The sequence below is a fragment of the Mastomys coucha genome, unplaced genomic scaffold (genome assembly GCF_008632895.1).
Source record: "Mastomys coucha isolate ucsf_1 unplaced genomic scaffold, UCSF_Mcou_1 pScaffold14, whole genome shotgun sequence".
Lineage (NCBI taxonomy): Eukaryota > Metazoa > Chordata > Mammalia > Rodentia > Muridae > Mastomys > Mastomys coucha.
The window spans coordinates 5,347,686-5,368,168 of NW_022196896.1; the positions used below are offsets into that span (position 1 = coordinate 5,347,686).

At 44.6% G+C, this 20,483-nt stretch overlaps 1 protein-coding gene across 10 annotated transcripts in view; it reads right to left on the minus strand.

Moving 5' to 3' along the window:
- Nucleotides 1-20,483, minus strand: part of Bach2 (BTB domain and CNC homolog 2) — a 348,948-nt gene that overhangs the window by 9,776 nt on the left and 318,689 nt on the right. For all 10 annotated transcript variants that reach the window (XM_031366453.1, XM_031366454.1, XM_031366459.1 and 7 more), the window contains 2 exons: nt 13,378-14,967; nt 521-727 (listed from right to left, as the gene is read on the minus strand). In XM_031366453.1, the coding sequence (XP_031222313.1) occupies nt 521-727; nt 13,378-14,967 (1,797 nt within the window). The remainder of the gene's footprint in view (nt 1-520; nt 728-13,377; nt 14,968-20,483) is intronic.

A 20,483-nucleotide genomic window follows, 5' to 3' on the forward strand; every position in this document is an offset into this window, starting at 1 on the left:
TCCTGGAACTCACTCTGTAGACCAGGCTGGCCTTGAACTCAGAAATCCGCCTGCCTCTGTCCCCCAAGCGCTGGGATTAAAGGCGTGCGCCACCACTGCCCAGCTTGTCTTGCCTTTTCAAAGGAACAAATTAGTAAAGTGTTTTAGATATTTGCCTGGCATTCAGCTTAGATTTTTTTTTCACTGTTTGTTCAGAATCACGGGTCAGAATGCTAGTTATTAAGAATAGGCATATGGGTAGAGAGTTAGTTTAGAAGAATACTTGATTTTTATATGCACACAGTAGACACCCTCTATTATGATATACAAATGGAAAAATAAAAAGGAGCCAATTCCACATGACACCTGAGAGATATGTGTACATCCACATACATTTCAGATGCAAATTTATGACTCCTGTTGAGAATAGTCCCAAGTTCTCCTGAAGGGTGCATGCCCCTCTGCTTCTCCAGCTGTAACTGATATAACTTTACATCAGTCTTGTCACTTGTGGTTGCCGACTACGTGCCCACCAACTCACCAGCTTCCGTATTTCACATTCCAAATTCTGAATACAGTCCAGTTTCCTCTTTCGACAGCGCTGGGCTGCAATGCGGTTCTTACTACGCCTCCGGATGTCGTGGATGAACTCCAACTGTTCTGAGGTTAGCTTGTGCATTTTAATCATCATCTGGAAGTCGTTCCTGGGAAGGTCTGTGATCTGATCGACAGGAAACGGAAGTTTAACCTGAAACCGAGAACAGCAGAGTGGAATTACAGCAGCTGGAGTGAGATTTTGGCAAGTGAAACATCACTGAAACTGCAAAGCAAAATTTTAATAAATAATTTTAATAAAATAATTTAAGTAAATTATTTTATTTTAAATGTGTGTGTGTTTACGCACGCATGTTGATATGTGCACGCACATAAGTGCAGATGCCCACTGAGGCCACAAGAAGGTGTCAGAGGCCCTGGAGCTGGAGTTAGGGGGGTTGTGAGATGTTTACTGAGGGTACTGGGAACTGAACTTGGGTCCTCTGCGGGAGCAGCACACACTGTCAACCGTGGAGCCATCTGCCCCTTCAAACCTCATTTTCTTGTTTGTTTTTCCATTTTATTTTTAATTTTATGTGTATGGATATTTTGCATGCATGCATCTCTGTACACCTTGTTTGTGTGGTGCCCACGGGGGCCAGAAGATGGCACTGGATCCCTTGTGACAGGGATTATAAAGCTGATTGTGAGCCATCATGCAGGATCAGGGAGTTGAACTCGGGACCTCTGGAAGAGCAGCCAGTGCTCTTAACTGCTGAGCTATCTCTCCAGTCTCCACATCTCTTTTTAAGATGAGCAAGTCATATGGGAAGTACCGCAAGCAAGCAGTGATTAACACTCTCTTGTTTCAAATACAAGTAAGGTGAAATATTCATATAATCAAACAGTACAAACACACACAAGTAAGCCAGCCTGGTGGTGTATAGCTCTAATTCCAGTCTCAGGAGAAGGATTGCCATGTGTCTGAGCATAGCATAGGCTACAAAGTGAGTGGGGAGCCAGCCTGGCCTACATAGTGAGACTTCGTCTCAACACACACACACACACACACACACACAAACACACAGCATAAAACACACAAAGCAGCACACACAGATTATAATGTTATCATTCCAGAGGTTCCTTTGAAGCAAATGGCATTGAAAATACTGGAAACGGTGCTAGTTCTTTCAATGTAAGAAAGACTATGGTTTATCAAAGCCCTCTTCTACAGGACACACGGCCAGAATTCAACAAAATGGCCAAAGTGATCTTCTAAGGACTGATGTAAAGACCTGGAAGATTGAGCCCAGCGCACTTTGAAGACACTGGAAAGATGCACCAGTCAGAGTCTTATTTACTCACACAGAACACAAGGTGACATCCTGCGTAGGAGAAGTCAGAGCTGGGCTTTAGTTCTCACACAGCACAAGAACTCAGGGAGGTGACATCACTCCTCTGAACCTCAGTGTCCTCGTGCAAAACAAGGTACACTTCCCAGGTTAGCATTATGCATGGCACTTAGTCAGAATATGGTTTCATGTTTTCTTTTTTCTTTCTTTTTTTTAAAAAAAGATTTATTTATTTTTATTATTTATTTTATGTATATGAGTACACTGTAGCTGTACAGATGGCCATGAGCCATCATGTGGCTGCTGGGAATTGAACTCAGGATGGCCCCCCTCACTCCAGCCCCACTCTCTCCAGCATAGTATACTGTAGCTGTCTTCAGATGCACCAGAAGAGGGCGCCAGATCTCATTATGGGTAGTTGTGAGCCATCATGTGGTTGCTGAGATCTGAACTCAGGACCTTCAGAAGAGCAGTCAATGCTCTTACCTGCTGAGCCAACTCACCAGCCCTCATGTTTTCTTTTACAGTATAATTCTGTTATTCCTCTGTCAGGATGTACATTCCTTCCTTCTGATAAACACCTCAGTGGATGGCATCGTGTGTTCTTGAGGCTAAGCCTTGAAGGGCACTGAGACTTCTATTTAGTCCTGTTTCACTGGCTGCTTGGTAGGGCAGACCTGGCGTTTCCAGCTCACAGCACTATCCTGACAGTCCCATGAATGGAAGCACGCTCATTGTTTAGTAGGCTTTATTTATTTAATTTTGAACTCAGTTTTCTCCTCTAGTCAGGTTCTGGGAATCAGACTCAGGTTGCATGCTTAGTGGCCGGCACCTTTTACCCGAGGAACCATCTTGCCAGCCCAGAAGTGAATTCTTGAAGCTAGTGAGACCTCCAGAGGACTGTAGTCCCAGCCAGCACCTGACTTGAGCCAGAAATGCTCATGAGAGCCAGCTCAGTTCCTGACACACACAAGGTGTGAGAGCTGTTGAGTGACCACTGTTACTGTAAGCTATTAAGGTTTAGTTACGATTCCTACTTTTAAGTCCTTCACAAGTCAAGGTAAATTTTTTTTTAAGGTAAATATTTTTTTTTTAAAGATTTATTTATTATATGTAAGTACACTGTAGCTGGTCTTCAGACACACCAGAAGAGGGCATCAGATCTCATTATGGATGGTTGTGAGACACCATGTGGCTGCTGGGATTTGAACTCAGGACCTTCAGAAGAGCAGTCAGTGCTCTTAACCACTGAGCCATCTCTCTAGCCCCAAGGTAAATATTTTTAAAAGAGAGGTTGGCAGGGGATGGAGAGATGGCTTGGTAGTTAAGAACACCTGCTGTTCTTCCAGAGGACCCAGGTTTGATTTCCAGCACACATACACACACAGACACACACAGACACAGACACAGACACACACACACACACACACATATACACACACACGGCAGCTCACAATCATCTGTGGCTGTAGTTTCAGGGGATCCAATACCCTCTTCTGGCCTTTGTTGGCCCCAGACAGGCATACACACAGGCAAACAACCACGCACGTAAAATAAAAATAAATAAAACTGCACAACAAAAAACAGAGGATCACACGAGTTTTGGGGTGTCTTCTCTGTTGTTCAATTTTGATATGCATTATTTTGTAAGAACGGCAACTATGAAGATCTGATTTGGGCAGTGGTACACATCTATAAACACGGAAGTATGGAAATTAGGAATGCAAGGTCATCCTTAGCTACAAACTGACGAACTGAGTTTAAGGCCAGCCTGGGCTATAGGAGACCCTATTTTTTTGTATGTGAAAACAATGAATTTGTGCCTGATGTAGAAGCTGAGAGCAAGACCAGATACTCTTACTCTCTCTCTTTCTCTCTCTCTCTCTCTCTCTCTCTCTCTCTCTCTCTCTCTCTCTCTCAGCCTCCATGGGCTTGGGGTTCAGGTCTGTGACTTTTTAAAACAATTTTTTTTAAATATTTATTTATTTTTATGTATGTGAGTACACTGTCACTGTCTTCAGACACATCAGAAGAGGACTTTGGATCCCATTACAGATGGTTGTGGACCACCATGTGGGTTCTGGGAATTGAACTCAGGACCTCTGGAAGAGCAGTCAGTGGCTCTTAACCACTGAGCCATCTCTCCAGCCCAGGTCTGTGACTTTTAACAGCTTCTCTCAGCCCTTCCTTGCTAAGGCGGAGCTGATGCTTTGGGAACTTGTGCTGTTAGATCTGTCTCTGCAACTCCTGCAGAGCTAGAGCCATCTTAGCACTTGGGAGGACGTGGAGGCAGGAAGCTTAAGGCCATCTTCAGATGCAGGTGAGTTCGAGGCCAGCCCAGGCTATCACACCCAGCTCAGGTTGTTTAAGTTTTTCTTACATTTAATTCTTGGCTTGGCCAGAAGATGGCACTGTAAGTCTATATGTCATGTGCTAGGCTAATCTTTAATACTAACATTGGTCAGATAGGCTAAATTTGCAAGTGTCTGTCAGTCAGGTGTGGTGTGTTACACCTTTAATTCCAGCACTTGAGAAGCAGAGGCAGGTGGATCTCTGAGTTTGAGCCTAGCCAAGGCTAAATACTGAGAGCTTGTTTCAAGAAAACTCAAACCTTAACTCTGGAAATGACTAATTCTCCATTTCTCTAATATAATTCCATGTGGCCATCCCTGAAATCATGTACATATTGTAACATTAAATGGACTCTGCAAGTTGTACTTACATATTCATGTATTTATCCATATATAATTTAAAAGAGGCCATTACAAATGAGTGTGAAGGGAAGAAGGTGGGTGGATAAAAAATAAGGGCATGAAATATTTGATTATATTTTAATTAAAATAATTATATATTGAAAATAAATTGGATACTATCTGTTTGGGGGTTTTTGGTGCTTCCAAAAAAAAAAAAAAAAAAAAAAAAAAAAAAGAAAAAGAAAACTCAAACCAACACCCACCTCTGCAAGAAACCAAAATAAAATTGGAAGTGCCCAGATTAAATAAAGTAAAAACAAAATGAAATAAAACAAAACAATCCAGGTGAGTTTAATTCTAAGAACATGTCATCCCAATATATAAAATATTTCTAACATAATTTATACAAGTTATAAAAAAATACAATGATGAAAAATTAAAATCCAAAGTATATTTTATTGTTCCAGTATTATCACAGTTCAGATGAGCCCTCACAAAAGGCTTGCTAGACATGTGTGGGGGTGTGCCCATTAATTTCACAGAGCTCTCAGGAAAAAGACTCACCAGAGAAAGCATGTGGGCTGGTTTATTAGTGGAGAAAGCAACTTCCTGTTAGTATTCAGAGGGTGGAGCGCTGAGTCTGTGTTCCTCAAGAGGTCAAGGATATGCCTAGTCTACCCTGAACTCAGGAATTAGTTGCTGGTTGCATCAGATAGTCACGAGGCCCAGTCCTGGTATTTGTGCCCAGTTGATCACCACACACAAAGGCAAGCACACTAAGGAATCATTTGCCTTTCCTAGGGCCGGGTGAAAATTCTTTGTCGGGATACCTCCTAGCTGTGAGGTTACTCCACGTGGAACAGACTGGGAATCCCACGTGGTGAATGCCGGCGGGACAAACGGCTCCTTTCCAGGCTCTTGGGAAGGCCTTTGCCGGTGGGGCTGTTTCTACTAGGCTTCTAATGATATGGCGGACTGTTTATTCCCCTTCTTTATAAGCTTTGGATAACACACTCAGGTCCTAGATGCTGCCTCCGCCGCACAGAGGTCATCAGTTGGAGACATAGCATTTGGGCATCACAAAAGCTGTGCACTCTTGGGGCTCAGGGGGTTTCTATTTCCGCTGACAGGAGAGCCATCCTACTTCAGCTCCAGACTCTATTTGCTTACTTTCCAGAAAGAAAACACGCAACAGCGCAGATCACAAGGAAAGTCTAAAGGGCTTCTGCACTGAGCGCTACTGTATTTAAAGGCATCTAGACAGCAAACACAGACCAGGTAGATAGGATGGAAGGTTGGTAGGGGAAAGGGAAAATCAACAACGGCAGTGTCAAAGTCCTTAGTCCAAAAGCAAACCCCACATGAGATTTCATCAGGGCTGTTGCAATCAAGCTGCGTTTTTAAAGAGAGTGCACGGAGAAGAAAATGGTCAACCTTCCTTTCCATCAGTGGGGAAGGGAACCTTCACTCTTGTGGTGGCTTTGGTTTTTAGATCCGCTAGCCATACAGCAAGGAAGAACTTCCATTGACCAGCAGGTGGGAGCAGCTGCCTTGTTCCTCAAGGGTTGCAGAGGCTTAACCACAAACAACCCTTTGCTGTTTCCAAGCCAATAGGCATTCCTGGAGATGAGGAGCAGCCCTAGGCCTTTGCAGAGCAATATTTTCACAGTGTGCACAAATGTTCCTCACACGGAGCTGAAAACTAGGTAATGTGACGGGGCCTTGGAAAGCTGAACAGCTCGGGAAGGCTCAGCCTCTGCTCTTTCCTTCAGGAGATTAATACAACCTACACAAGGCTCATCCGGCTTGCTGTTTTAACTCAGTGCTCCTGCATAACATATCCTTCCAGACTGTACTTCTGAGGGGTTTACTCTCTGGGTCCCCAGAGACAGCCCAGAGTAGACAATATGATACAATGAAACATTCTGCCAACTCTCGTGGCCACCTGTCGGAAAGGCCTGCAGTTATAACCAGTGGACTCTCTGGGCAGGGAGGCTGCACAGTAGACGCGCCTGTGAGCTTTGCAGGTGATGAATCTCTTTAGTTGTGAACTGCTTTGGTTCTCCATTAAAGCTCCGAGACAGAGGCATAGCCACCGAGTCAGCAGGGCAGATGTGAAAGAGGGCACTACAGGCTATTGCTGTGGTTTGCACAAATATGTTCCTGTTGGTCATACCAGTCTTGCCAAAGTGCTGACTCTTTCCCTGCCTCTGAAGTCCACAGGAAGTCCAGGATTACAGGTCATTTCTCAGTATGGGACCTACACTGCTCGCCAGCAATGTCCAGAGGAAGGTTAGGCTTTGTGGGAGTCCCAGCTTTCTAGCAGTCTGTGAAACAGATTCCTGCAGTGTGTAACCAGGGACCTCTGACCTAGAGATGGCAGAGGGCAGAGGACCTTCTGAATGGAGCCCGAGACCTAATCTGCTTCTCAGCACATCTACAATGCCAGAGAGAAAGCCTGGACCAGGGAGGCTGGGCAGGCTGCAGGGAGGCCTGGGATACAGTGCACCCTTCTCCTCAGACAGAAAACTGCTTGCTAACAACTGCCCGAATCCTGTAGCCTAAGTCATTTCCCCCATTTCCATTAAAATATCATTGAAAACCTAATTTCCTATAAAGAATTCAAAGATGAGACAAAAGAGGGAAAGTTCCTAAACAATGCTTATACTGCCGTGGTGCATTTCTTGATAACGTTTGCTCTGTACAGTTTTTATGGAATTGTGACAGGGACACTCTGCCCCATCTTGTCCCGTCAGGCTTTTAAACACCTATTGCACTTGCCCATTGCCTCTGGTTGGCTGGGCAGAGACTTACTGAAGAAGGAGGGTGTAGAAGTAGATTTGGAAACAAAAGCCAAAACCAAGAATCTGTTTTCTCTACGAGTCCCAGGAGAAGAGTGGCCTGTGAAACCTTTCCTGTTTCGGTATTTTGTTCTTATCAGACATGAGCTGAAGTCACAGGCATACAGGGTCAGGCCGAGTGGGCACCCTAGAGACCATAGCAATGTACTGGCTCTCCAAGACCAAGAGATGTTGCTGCACCACCGTCTTTCTGCTTGTTATCCCTAAGATTGCTGGGATTCACTCCTAAGGCCACAGGAATTAGCACTGCGGTCCCAGGGAACCCGTTCTCTCCGTTCCAGACCCCTTGAGCTTCTGTGAGTCAGGGATAATACTTGCCCCACTCAGCTTCTGGGCTTGCTATGAGAAATAAAATCAGGTAATAGAAAGGAATTGCCTTGTGAGTGAGGTGAGGCACGTCTTTCTTTGTCATATGGCTTCTTCTTCCAGCCATATAACATTAGGAATTCCAAACACTGAGCTTGTTCTAGACAACATGAAAACACTGTTTTAATCATGAATACAGTCGACTCCTATGCTGCCACTCAAAGTCGTCTTTTTATTAAGCAGACCCACTACAGGCACTTGTAAAAACATGCTTCATTTATTGAACCAGAGAAATAACTGCAAAGATCTTGCACAGAAAGCTATCAAGTCAGTTTGGAAGAAGGGGTTTGGTGGGAGGGGAATGGGGGATGAGAGATTATAATTGGGATTGAAAATGATCAAAATTTATGGTATGGTGGTGCACACCTCTAATCCCAGCACGTGGGAGGTGTAGGCAGGTTTCTGTTAGTTAGAGGCTAGCCTGGTCTATAGATTCAGTTATAGAATAGCCAGGGCTATATAAAGAGACTTGTCTCCCTCACAAAAAAAATACTGAAGTATATTATATTTGTATATGAGGTTGTCAAAGAATAATGCAACAATGACTTAAAAATTATAAAAAAAAAAGAAGAAAAGAAAAAAGACAACAAACAGACAATCCAAGTCACCACCCTGGTGAGAATTACTCATGGCTTCTCTGTACTATTTCAGTGGTTGCTACCACCCCCCTCTCACACATACACACACCCCTTTTTTTTCCATTTCGTTTTGTTTAACACAGGTCCTTATAGTTTAGGCTGGCCTTGAACTCGTGACCCTCCTAAATGCTGGGATTATAAGGTATATGCCACTATACCTGGGCACTTTCATATATTTTTATTCCTCTCCAAATGAAGCATGCCAATAAAGTTAAGTCCAACTAATCAGTACCTTTGGATAGGGAAATGAAACATCTTCCCAGTGTTTCTTTATTAAACCCACAATAGAAAGGCTTTGGGTACTTACTAGGGCATGCACGGCTTGGAAAATGATTGTGACTTCTGTACAAATTTCAAAATCTAAAAACAAACTTGTAAACCTATGGAGATGCCATGTCACATCCATTAGACAGACACATGGAGAAGAGTTAAGTATTATCAGTGAGAAGAAAAGCTAGCCTGGTAGAGAGAATGTAAAACTGGTAGGGCTGCCTTGGGAAACAGCTGAATAGCCTCAAAGGCCACACAGAGTCATCATGTGGCACAGCAATTCCACTCAGAGGTATCTAATGAATGAAGTGGAAGCCTGTCCTCAAAACCCTGGCACGCAAATGCTCATAGCTCCCTTCATCAGAAACATCCAGAAAGTGGAACCCACCAAAGCCTCTCAAGCAATGACAGATCCATAAAATGTGACACAATGTATCAGCAATCAGAATGTGGAACTAAATACGATGGATGTGCCTGGGGTGGAGAGAAAGAGGCTATGAGGAAGACCTGCTGCTGGGGACAGTACTCCTCCTGGGGCAAAGAAAATATGCTAGAGCCAAAAACTGAGACAGTTGCATAACACTGTGAAAATATTCAAAACACTGAGATTTTTATTCTAATAGGGTAATTTACGGCGTGGAAACTATATTTCATTCAAAAATTTGTTGTTGCTCCCCCTGCCCCTAGACAGGATTTCTCTGTATAGCCCAGGCTGCCCTGGAACTCACTCTGTAGACCAGGCTTGCCTTGAACACTGAAATCCGCCTGCCTCTGCCTCCCAAGTGCTGGGAGTAAAGGCGTGCGCCACCACCGCCCGGCTTCATTTAAAAATTTGTTATTTCTTTTTTATGTGTATAGTTGTTTTGCCTGCTTGTATGTCTGGCCTATGCACCATGTATGTGCAGTGTTTTGCAGAGGCCAGAGTTACAGAAGATTGTGAGCCACCCATGACTGTGGGAGCTGGGAATTGAACCTGGGTCCTCTGAAACAGCCCCCAGTACTTGTTAACTTTCCAACCCAATAATTTAAGCTTTTTCAAAGCTAGGGTAGGGTGAAAAAGGATGGGGGAGAAGTCCGTGTTTTATGAACTAGGAGAGCCATTTAACATGGTGATAGATTTTACAGAAGGTAAGCTATGCTAACGTTTTTCTTCTGGCCCAGTGTTTTGGCTCCTTACTGAAGCTGCGGAGAGGCTGCAGCACGTTGCTGGTAGCAGCTTCAGAGAAGGGCCTCCGGCTGTTGCAGACTCAGTTGGTTGTCTCTCCTGGTTTACTTAGAAGAAAACCTCCAAACCCCACCTAAGAGCAGTATTTGCAGAATCCCAGATACATGCTGGTGTTTAAAAATGGATCAGTTCAAGAAAACAAGTTAAAACCATGGGACTGCAGTGTGTTTTTGGGTCAGACCGTCTACCCAGACCAAGTAACTCTTGAAGCAAGTCACTGATTCCCAGAAGGGCCATTGTGCTGAGGGTGTGGGTGGTTATGAGAAAATGAATCCCTTTTCTGGGGAGTGGGATGAGGTCGGGGGAGTGGGACCACACAGACACACACACAGACACACACCCCCTCAGCTTTTCTATAGCCTAATACAAGCTAACAAGAGGGGTGGAGTGTGACTCATGAAATGGCATCGAGTTTTGGCAAATGTGTCTTTTACTGCTTATGAATGAACAACAGGTTTGCTTTGAAAAGTAAAGATAAAAATTAAGCCGGGCAGTGGTGGCTCACGCCTTTAATCCCAGCTCTTGGGAGGCAGAGGCAGGCAGATTTCTGAGTTCGAGGCCAGCCTGGTCTACAGAGTGAGTTCCAGGACAGCCAGAGCTATACAGAGAAACCCTGTCTTCAAAAACAAAAAACAAACAAACAAAAAATTGAACGCAAGGGTAATTTTAAGGAGAGATTAGTCCTGTTTGTAGCTGTTTCACAGGCTGAATGACTCCTCACTCTGTGTCATAGCCTTCACTTCTAGGGTGGAGATTGAGAGAGCCCAATCAGAAAAACAAAACAAAACAAAAATAAACAAAAGACAACAACGATGACGACGATGACGACGACAACAACAACAACAACAGACATATGCTTTTGTGGATGGCATTGGGTATCTGAAACTGACAGTTCCTAAGGAACGTAATTTCTGGGGCAGAGGGTAGAGCTCTTTTTGAGACACAATGAAGACTCAGAGGCATTTGTACTTCCTTTACCAGTCCTTGGCGAGTTAGAGCAGTCGTGGGATGGATATGACTCAATGACTAGCTTTCTGCGTGAGGCACACTTAAGGACAGTTAGGGACAAAAGGCAAACCTCAGGAAGGCTGTGGGAAGGAAGAACCCAGGAGGAGAGAACACACGCCTATCCTTGGTTTTAGGAAACCTTGCTCCTAAAGGTTGGAAAAGGGCTGCCGCGTCTTGGGCATTGATAGCAACCCAATCTCGAAGTGAAGGGGTAAGATTCAAACAGGAACAGATCCCATTTGGATTTCCTTCATAATTTCTTCTTTTTTTTAAAAGATTTATTTATTTATTACATGTAAGTATACTGTAGCTGTCTGCAGACACTCCAGAAGAGGGTGTCAGATCTTATTACAGATGGTTGTGAGCCACCATGTGGTTGCTGGGATTTGAATTCAGGACCTTCAGAAAGTAGTCAGTGCTCTTAACCGCTGAGCCATCTCTCCAGCCTTCCTTCATAATTTCTATTTCTTAAATTAAACCCTTTTCAGGGGGTTTTCTGTCTCTTTATTTCTGCCAGACAGTAACAGGAAAGCAGGGACCAGGCAGACTAGCAAAGAAGAGGAAGTGAGCCCAGGGTGTGTCTGCAGCTAGCTCAGGCAGCTCTGGAGTCCATTTTCGGTGTCTGAAGTTAAAGCTCATGTGGCTTCTGCCCACCAGCTTGTATATGCTGAATACATCGGCTCTGTGGCTACCTCACCTCACCTCTCGAGGCCCTTCTGCCATCTGGTAGTTTATCTTTTCTGAGTAAGACGAAGAGCAGACCAATACTGAGCGTGCTGGCCTCATGGGCAGCCCCCTCCCTTCCTGTCCTCCCTCTCTTCCATCCCTTCATTTCATTTTTTAAATGGATTTCCAGGACCAGGTCCTGGTAGGTTGGCCCCATACCATGGAGCCACACTCCCAACCAGTGTGTCTCTTTTCTGTGTTCTTCAGACACAGGGGCAAGACCTGCCACTGGGTTTGCTCACTTCTGCTCCCGAGTCCGGTGTGAGACAGTCTCAGCCTTTAGCTAGTTCTTCGTCAATCAGTAAGACACTGCAGTGGGTACCAGGTCATGACCTAGACATGCTTAGGTTTGTCTAGGGAACATTCAAATTACTAGCGAACTAGGGACTTCTGGGACACCCATTCCTCTTTCTCATAGTCATGTGAGTCTTGCTTCTGCTGTAGCCCCTGCCGTCCCGACTTCCACTCCCAGATGAAGTCACCCACGGATAAAGCCTTATATGCCCTTTTATCTACAAAGCACAATGCTTTCACACTGGACAAAGCCACTTGCCACCACATAAATGACTTCATCTCATTTGTGGGACCCTGGGAAAGAATACAAGCCCTGACACAGTTATTTGTGCTAACAAGGCATTTCTGAATGGATGCCATGTCTAAGATGGATGATGAACATTTTGTCATGCCCTGTGACAGACACAGGGTCACCCCAGAGTCTTCTGTTGACAAGGAATACTTATAAGGTGCAGGAAAAGCACCTATTTGTGAGGACCTACTCAGTTCCAATTAATCAATTTGAAGGCACTTCTTCATTTTCCTTCGCACCGAAGAACCCTTCGGTGTGCAAACACCGAGCAAACATGAGGTCCATTCTTCCAAAGTAGGTGGGAGAGAGAGAGGGGTGTGATGGCATCGGAGGAAAAGGGGAGGCGACTAGAAGTATCCGAACCTTACATGCATTGCACTTATGGCTTCTTTCTCTCCACCCCAGCACCCCAGGCAGCCACTAACTGCTTCTGTCCTGTACGAGATGTTTTGTATAAACGGTTGGACACATCCTCTGCTCATTGAGCACAGGGATCCAGGTTAGGTATAAAGGGCTTTCTAAGACCCAAGAGGCTGATTCTGAATCACACCACAGCATCCTGCCTCCAAGGAAGAGACAGCCCATTTACTGTTACCAGACCATTTACGGCCACCTTTAAAACTTGACACCTGTGCTGGCTGATATTATGTCAGCTGGACACACAAACTAGAGCTACCTGGAAGGAGGGAATCTTAATTGAGAAAATGCCTCCATAAGATCTGGCTGGAGGGTATTCTCTTAAGTAGTTATTGATGGAGGAGGGCCTAGCCTATTGTAGGTGGTGCCACCCTCCAGGGTGGTAGTCCTTGGTTCTAAAAGAAACCAGGCTGAGCAAACCATGAGGAGGAGCAAGCCAGTAAGCAGCACCCTTCCATGGCCTCTGCATCAGCTCCTGCCTCCAGGTTCCTGCCTTGTTTGAGTTCCTGTCCTGATATCCTTTGATGAACAGAAACACAGTAAACCAAATAAATCCCTTCCTCTTCAGGTTGCTTTTTGGTCATGGTGTTTAGTCCCAGCAACAGAAATCCCACCTATGACAACATATAAGAACGATCTAGAGTGACGTTTGGGCAAAGGAAAAATTCAGGGAAAGGACTGAGATAGTAGGTCATACGCTTGAATGTAGGTGGATTCCCTACCTCCTGGCCCCTGTCCTGCACAGGACACGACTCACTGTCAGCTTCCGAGAATGATCCAGATTCGTCGCTGGAATTGGTTCCGTAAGACTGCTCACATTTAATTTGGGGTCGGACTTGGTTGTACATTCCATCTCCCATCAGGCCTGGTTCCTGATGTTCCGTGGCAAGGAATCTGGCTCCCTGGGAACAGGGTGAAGAGGAGAACTCACAGAGTGGGAGGCTGCAGGGGGAGCCCCCGCTCCCGTCCTCTGCATAGGAATAGGAGGAGCAGGAGCTGGAGGTCCTGGTTCTGGTCTCGAGTGGAGGTGAGCGAGGACAGACTTTGATTGGCACCGGGCAGCTGGTGTTGGGCCGTATCCTTCCTGGCAAGTGGTCAGCCATCATTCCGCTGTGGGAGTAGGCCTGGGAACTGGGGAGGGACTGGCCAGCTCCCACCCATAGACTTTTTGGCACCGGCTCCGAAAGGTCTTTGTCCAAATTGCTCACCGCGGAATATGAATGCACTGGAGTGTTGGGTTGGTCACACGTGCTTGCGGAGAAGATGACGCTCCTGCGGTCCAGCTCTCCCTCCTGTTTACAGAGAGTCTCCGGCCCAGGCCCCCTGAGCGGCGACCCCATTGCGAAGTTGGACACATCCTTCTGGCCCGTGTGGGGCTGTCCATAATTCCCTGCCAACGGGGTGTAATCAGTTTTAAGGTCACCCTGAGAGATCCCCTTGTTAAAAGGGCATGCTGAACTCCTGACAAAGGGTTGCTGAGATGTACTGGGCAGGCCAGTCGACTCCACACCTTTTGTTATACCGAACAGAGACCGCAGACAGGAAGGGGAGGACACACTCCTGGATCTGTCCAGGCAGGTGGCTCCAGCAGGGGTACTGGGGGCAGGGGCAGGGCTGGGCTGTTTTCGGTCCATCTCAATATCTCCTGGTCTGTCTTTGATGTCAGTTTCATCTCCTGACAGGCAGAGTGTGATGCTCTCCTCCTCAGTCTCCTCACTGGGTGGCTCACTTTTAATCTGTCCCATGGAGAGCCCCGGCTTGAGGCTATTGCCAGGGCTGTCTTCACTGAATGTGCTTGCAAACCCTGAGGTACCGTGGGAGGGTGCACTGTAGACATTCTTGGTACATGCAAGCTGGTACTTCTTATATCTAGGGTACTGGGTCAAGGCACCCTTCTCTGAGTTTTCCTTGGTGTCTGTGGGTACCTCAGACTCAGGGAGCAAGGCTTCTTCTTTCTCTGCTACTGGGATGGCAGTGGCCTCAAAGCTGATGGGGTCTGGGAGCATCTGGTCTGTGGCGCAAGCCATCCTAGCTGTCTCTGAGTCCATTGTCTCTTCTTCTTCCTCCTCCTCTCCTGCAGAGTTCCCATGGTCCTCTTGGGGGCGCTGGCACGCACTGTCCTTTCGGCACACAAACAGGCCATCCTCCCTGTTCAGGAGCTGGGTCTGCAGGAAGCTGAAGCAGGAGTCCTCCAGATTGTGCATGCGCAGGAACTCGGCACAGCGGATGACCTCACGGATGTTCTCTCTGCTGAGTAACAGCTTGGCAGTGTAGGCAAACTGTAGCAGTGGCCCAAAGCCCCTGGCCGTGACCTGCAAAACAAACAGGGAAATTGCCAACGGTTACCATCAGCACTGCTATTGTCCTGAATTTCTCAACCAAAGCAAGATAACCAGACAGTGCTAATGCCCTAGAATAAAAAACTGCAAAGGAGCAGTTAATCTCATACTGGGTCAGCACGGCTTCTGCTTCCAATAATTAGTGGCTGTCTCGTGCCTGCCACCTCCATCCTTCACGGCACCGGCAGAATTGAGAACCGCCAAGGTCAAGTGGTGAGGAAGATGACAAAGGGCTCACTGTTTACACTAATGAAATATCCTGGCAAGAAACGTGGAGAACAATGGGAAGCCTATAAATGTCTGTCCCCGTCAGTCCTGTGGAGAGCCATCCTACCCAAGAGGGGGCGCTGTGGCTCTTCCTGCAGCTCTCTCCAGCCAAAGAAAGCATTATCATTTTCTTGTCAAGCACAAAGATGGCAGGAAGGCCCTGTCAAAACTCAGTCTGTGGGGTTTTTCATTACACTGTTAAAAGAAACATTGAAAATCTCTATTTTGCTCAGCTCAACCTTCAGTTTCTATTTGGGACTGTCTACTTTTTTCTTTTCTTTTCTTTTTTTTTTTTTTTTTTTTTTTTGAGAAAGGGTCTCACTATGTAGCCCTGGCTGTCCTGAAACTCACTACTTAGACCAGACTGTCCTCAAATGCAACGGAGATCTGCCTGCCTCTGTCTCCCAAGTGCTTGGATTAAAGGCATGCACCACTGTACCTGGCCCTACTTGGGATTTTTAATCAGCATGTCATAACTGATCTTATAATGACGTCAAAGATGATGACTGTTACCAAGAAATTAACTCCTGGTTCAAAAAGAATAGGGGTGAGAGTGTACAGATCTACACAGTCAGCTGGCATTTCAATGATTGTAGCCTCCAAGGAGCAAAGGACACGGGCATTCCTTCCTTAATTATTAGCAGCAGCTTTGGCATGTAGATGTCTAAAACCTTCTGCGGCTCAGCCTACAGTCTTGCTGCTTCTCCAGTATTTTCCAGACTGAAAACGTACTTACACACAGCCTCCACATACATGTGTACATGGATACACGCAATGACAATGACTTAGACAATTAAAGCTATGTGGCTAGCTGTCTTTTTTTTTTTTAAGATAGAAATATCTAAACTGTAGGGCTCTGGGTAGGCTTCCTCACCCTGCATATTCTATTCGATTTCCCATGATCTTGGGTGCTGGCTGCAGCTACAGTGGCAATGATTAAAAGTTTTAGGGGGAGGGAGTGGGAGGAAGATGGAGCAGTAAGCTGGCTGGCTGACTTCTGCATGTCTTAAACTTCCTGCAGCACAGGGAGCCCAAGCTGACTAAAACACCTGCCTCCACTGCACAAGATCCAACCTATTGTGTCTTCAAAGCTCTTGTAGCCAGAGAGAGCAAAGGTCCTGGATTCTCCACTGAATGGGATCTTAAATGTTGATAATGTGGAAGTACTTGATAAAAATGTAAATATAAATAATCTGTTAGATAATGAGTTCAGAGGAATTCAGCCATCAGTAAAAAGCTGATTTGGAATAAAGATAGAGGAAATCTTATATGTAAGGAGGAATTAAATAAAAGGCGAGGAAGGGAGAAGTGAAATTGTTACTACTTTCAGATGACATGATTTTTAAAAACAAGTAACTCTGAAGAGTCGACTGTTTATGATCATGAACTAAAAATAAAGTTATTAGACACAAAAATCAACATTCAAAAGCAAGCAGCACTTCTATATACTAGCGGTGAATGGTTTTAAGCAGAAATCCCATTTACTATAGCAATGTGGAAGTAAGCCAAATAAACCCTTTCCTCCCCAACTTGCTTCTTGGTCATGATGTTTGTGCAGGAATAGAAACCCTGACTAAGACACCCTGGAAGGAGGAGCATGATGCAGAAGTCTCATCTGGGGATCGGAACTCTGAAGTCTCTAATATTTTGTATGTTGACCAGCCGTGAGTCTCTGTGTTAATCACCATCTTTGCAAAAGGAAACTTCTCTGATGAGACTTGAGAGACACACTGATCTACAGGTATGGCTGTAAGTTACTGGAGGTCATTTTAATACCATGTCCACTTAGCAGACTGACATTAGTAGGTTCTTCTCAAAAGACCAAGACATATCTAGCTAGAAGTTCTTGTTTTCATTAACAGGGCCAGATATGAGTTCAATCAGAATGCGGTGAGTTACCCCCAGAACATCTGTGCCACTACTATACCAGTGGGCATAGTTGCCAGGCAGGCCGTTACTGTAGCTCTCAGGTCATTCCTGAAGCTCTCAGGTCATTCCTGAAGCTCTCAGGTCATTCCTGAAGCTCTCAGGCCATTCCTGAAGCTCTCAGATCATTCTTGAAGCTCTCAGGTCATTCCTGAAGCTCTCAAGTCATTCCTGAAGCTCTCAGGTCATTCCTGAAGCTCTCAGGTCATTACTGTAGCTCTCACGTCATTACTGTAGCTCTCACGTCATTCTTGAAGCTCTCAGGAGTCAGTCAGGTGAGACTAATGATAATTCTTCTCCTCCATTACTGTACACAGCATCTTTAGGGACTATGAAAGCTAGGCAGTATTGATCAAACTTCCATGCTCAAGACTCAAGTAGGTGGTGCCATTAGCACTAGAGTCCTACCACCAAGTTCTGAATGACAATAGATATTAATGTTTGGGTAACACCTCAAAAATGGTGGCCCACTCTTAGGGTTTGTATTTGCTAGCCTGTGCTGTCTAGTTGGAGTATTGTTTCCCTGTTACAGGGTGTTGTGTCTGTCAACTTGACGTAAGGTAGGAAAAGGGGACATCGATTAAAAAAGTGCCTCATTGGTTCAGCCCATAAGCAGGCCCAATCAATTTTCTTGATTGATGTGAGAGAGTTCAGCCTACTTGTGGGTGGTGCTGCCCTTAGGGAGGTGGTCACTGAACAAATCTCTGAACACGATCTCTGCTTTAGTTCCAGTCCTGATTTACCCTCATGACAAACTTTAAGTTGTAAGGTTAAACAGTTTTCCTCCCCAAGCTGCTCTTGGTTATGGTTTTTAATCACAGCAACAGAACCCTAACTAGAACACAGGGCAACTCCTTTTAAACTTTTAATATATATATATATATATATATATATATATATATATATATATATATATATTTTAAGGCGCTTCCATGGCAGGAGATGGCTTTTTCAAATCTGGCTATGCCTTTTAATTATTATTTTTCCTTTGGAATGTGTTCTGAGTGACTGTCTTTTATGCCAAGCAACTGCCATCTTGGGGCATTCAGCTGTGCTCCCCTGCAAGATTTCATCTCAGCTAAGCTTGTTGGTGGTTTATAGCCCAGCCTAGCAAGGAGATTCTTGCTGGAGCATAGAGCTACATTCAACAGCTTCCTTCCATCTGGTGACTTTGCATGTGGCTTGGGGAAGGGGTTAGAGTGTGTGTGTGTGTGTATTCAGAGATATAGAGGTTATACAGAAAGACAAAGTGTGTGTGTATATATATATAGTATATATAGAAAGATTATATATTCTCTATATCTCTGACTATATGTATATATACTTATTACGTATCAGTTAGGAAAGACTAGATAGGGCTACAGGGAGCCCGCACCACTGCTGGGTAAGGCTTTTCAGGTACAGCTAGTTGGGGAAGGAGTCCCCACACCCCTGTAAGTAACCTCTCACTTACACTCTAGAAACTCATTGGTTTTCTAGAGGGAACTGCAGGGGGAGCATGTTTCAGTTGGTCACTAGGACTTTGGAGGAGGATTACACATTCATGTCTCTCCCTGGGTGAGAAGTGTATCAACAGTATGGAACCACAAAAGATCCCAAACAATCAAAGAAATATACAAGAAAAATAACAAAGCAAGAAGCATTGTATTACCCCCTTTACAAATATAACATAAGCTGCATTAACCCAAGCAGCATTGCATGGTATTACATAGAAGTAGACCAGGAGAATGGAACGGAGAGCCCAGAAATAAACCCATACATTTACAGGCAGCTGATCTGTAAGAACACACAGTAGGGAAAGAAAATCACTTATGTAAATGCTACTGGGAAAACTGTATGACTTTACAGCATGAAAACAGATCCTTGTCTCTCGTCAGAAACAAATATTCACTCAAAGTATGTGAAACTCAACTTGGGATTCATTCAAACGTGGGATCGCAAACTACAAAGAATGCATGGGAGTGTGCATAGAATTCTATTATGTTGGTCTGGACTATGATGGTTTTGGATATTGGATATACTGCCTCATTTTGGGGTATGAAGAAACAAAAGCAAAACTAGACAAAGGGATATATATCAGAATAAAAATAGGTTCTACTTAGCAAAGGAACTACATAGTACAAAGAGATGTGGGAACACGTTGACAAGTTCTACATTTACTAAGGACCAAATGTAAAAAATAATAAGAGAGCAGCCATGACCTTTAACCTCAGCACTTTAGAGGCAGAGCCAGGCATGTGAATTTGAGGCCAGCTTGGTCTACATAAGAAGGTCTACATATACTAGTCAGGGCTACATAGTGAGAATCTGTCTCAAAAAATTATAAAAACCCCAATAGGATTGTTGTTATTAGAAGGGTAAAACTTAGTATATGTTGGTAAGGCTGTGGAGAAGAGGAGCCATTGAGAATTCCTTAAAAAAATTAAAAATGAGACCCCACTTGTGGGTATATTTCCATAGGAAACAAATGCAGTCTACTTGTCTCCCTGTACTTACTGCAGCACAATTCTCAGTAGCTAACTCTTTATAATGGATAAAAGAAGCATAGGATATGTACACAGTTGACTACAGTAGAGCAGAAAACACACAAAACCTGTTATTTGTAATTACATAGATGGTCACATAGGAAAGCCTACAAGTGAAATAAGCCAGGCACAGAGGGGTATGATTGCATTAGTTCACTCACATGTACAGTCTATTATAGATTTCATAGGCACAGAAAGAAAATATGAATGGGGAGGCTAGAGGGCAGAATGGATTGGAAGATGGTGGTCAAAGAATTCATAACTATTAAATAAAAAGTTCATCTTAGCACCACTGTACAGTGAGTAGTTAGTGACGATATGGAATATTCCTGAAAAATGACGAGAAAGCACATGTGTTCTTATCACAGAATGATAACTAATGTATTTGTTAGTTAGCTCAATTTATCCATTCCAGTGTGGTCATACTTCAAAACAGTATTTTACACACAAGACAGCCATACAAATTAATGTGCCCATTAAAATCAGTAAGACTGAACAGAGATTGGCTTTTAAATTATAATCCAAGCCCAAGAGAGAGGAAAGTCTGCACCAGAAGATTTCACGAGAGTCAACATCTAACTCTTCTCCCACATCTGGCTGAATACTGCTTTGGCACATACAATTAGACTCCTCTTCTATGTGCAAGGCTTTGTCTAGGGAGTCCCAGCCACTGCTTGTGAAGCATTTAATGAACCAGGTCTGTGCTAGCTTGTAAAGAAGCCATGATGGCTTCTACCTTGTACCCAGGACACTGAGAGGCACAGAGGTGAA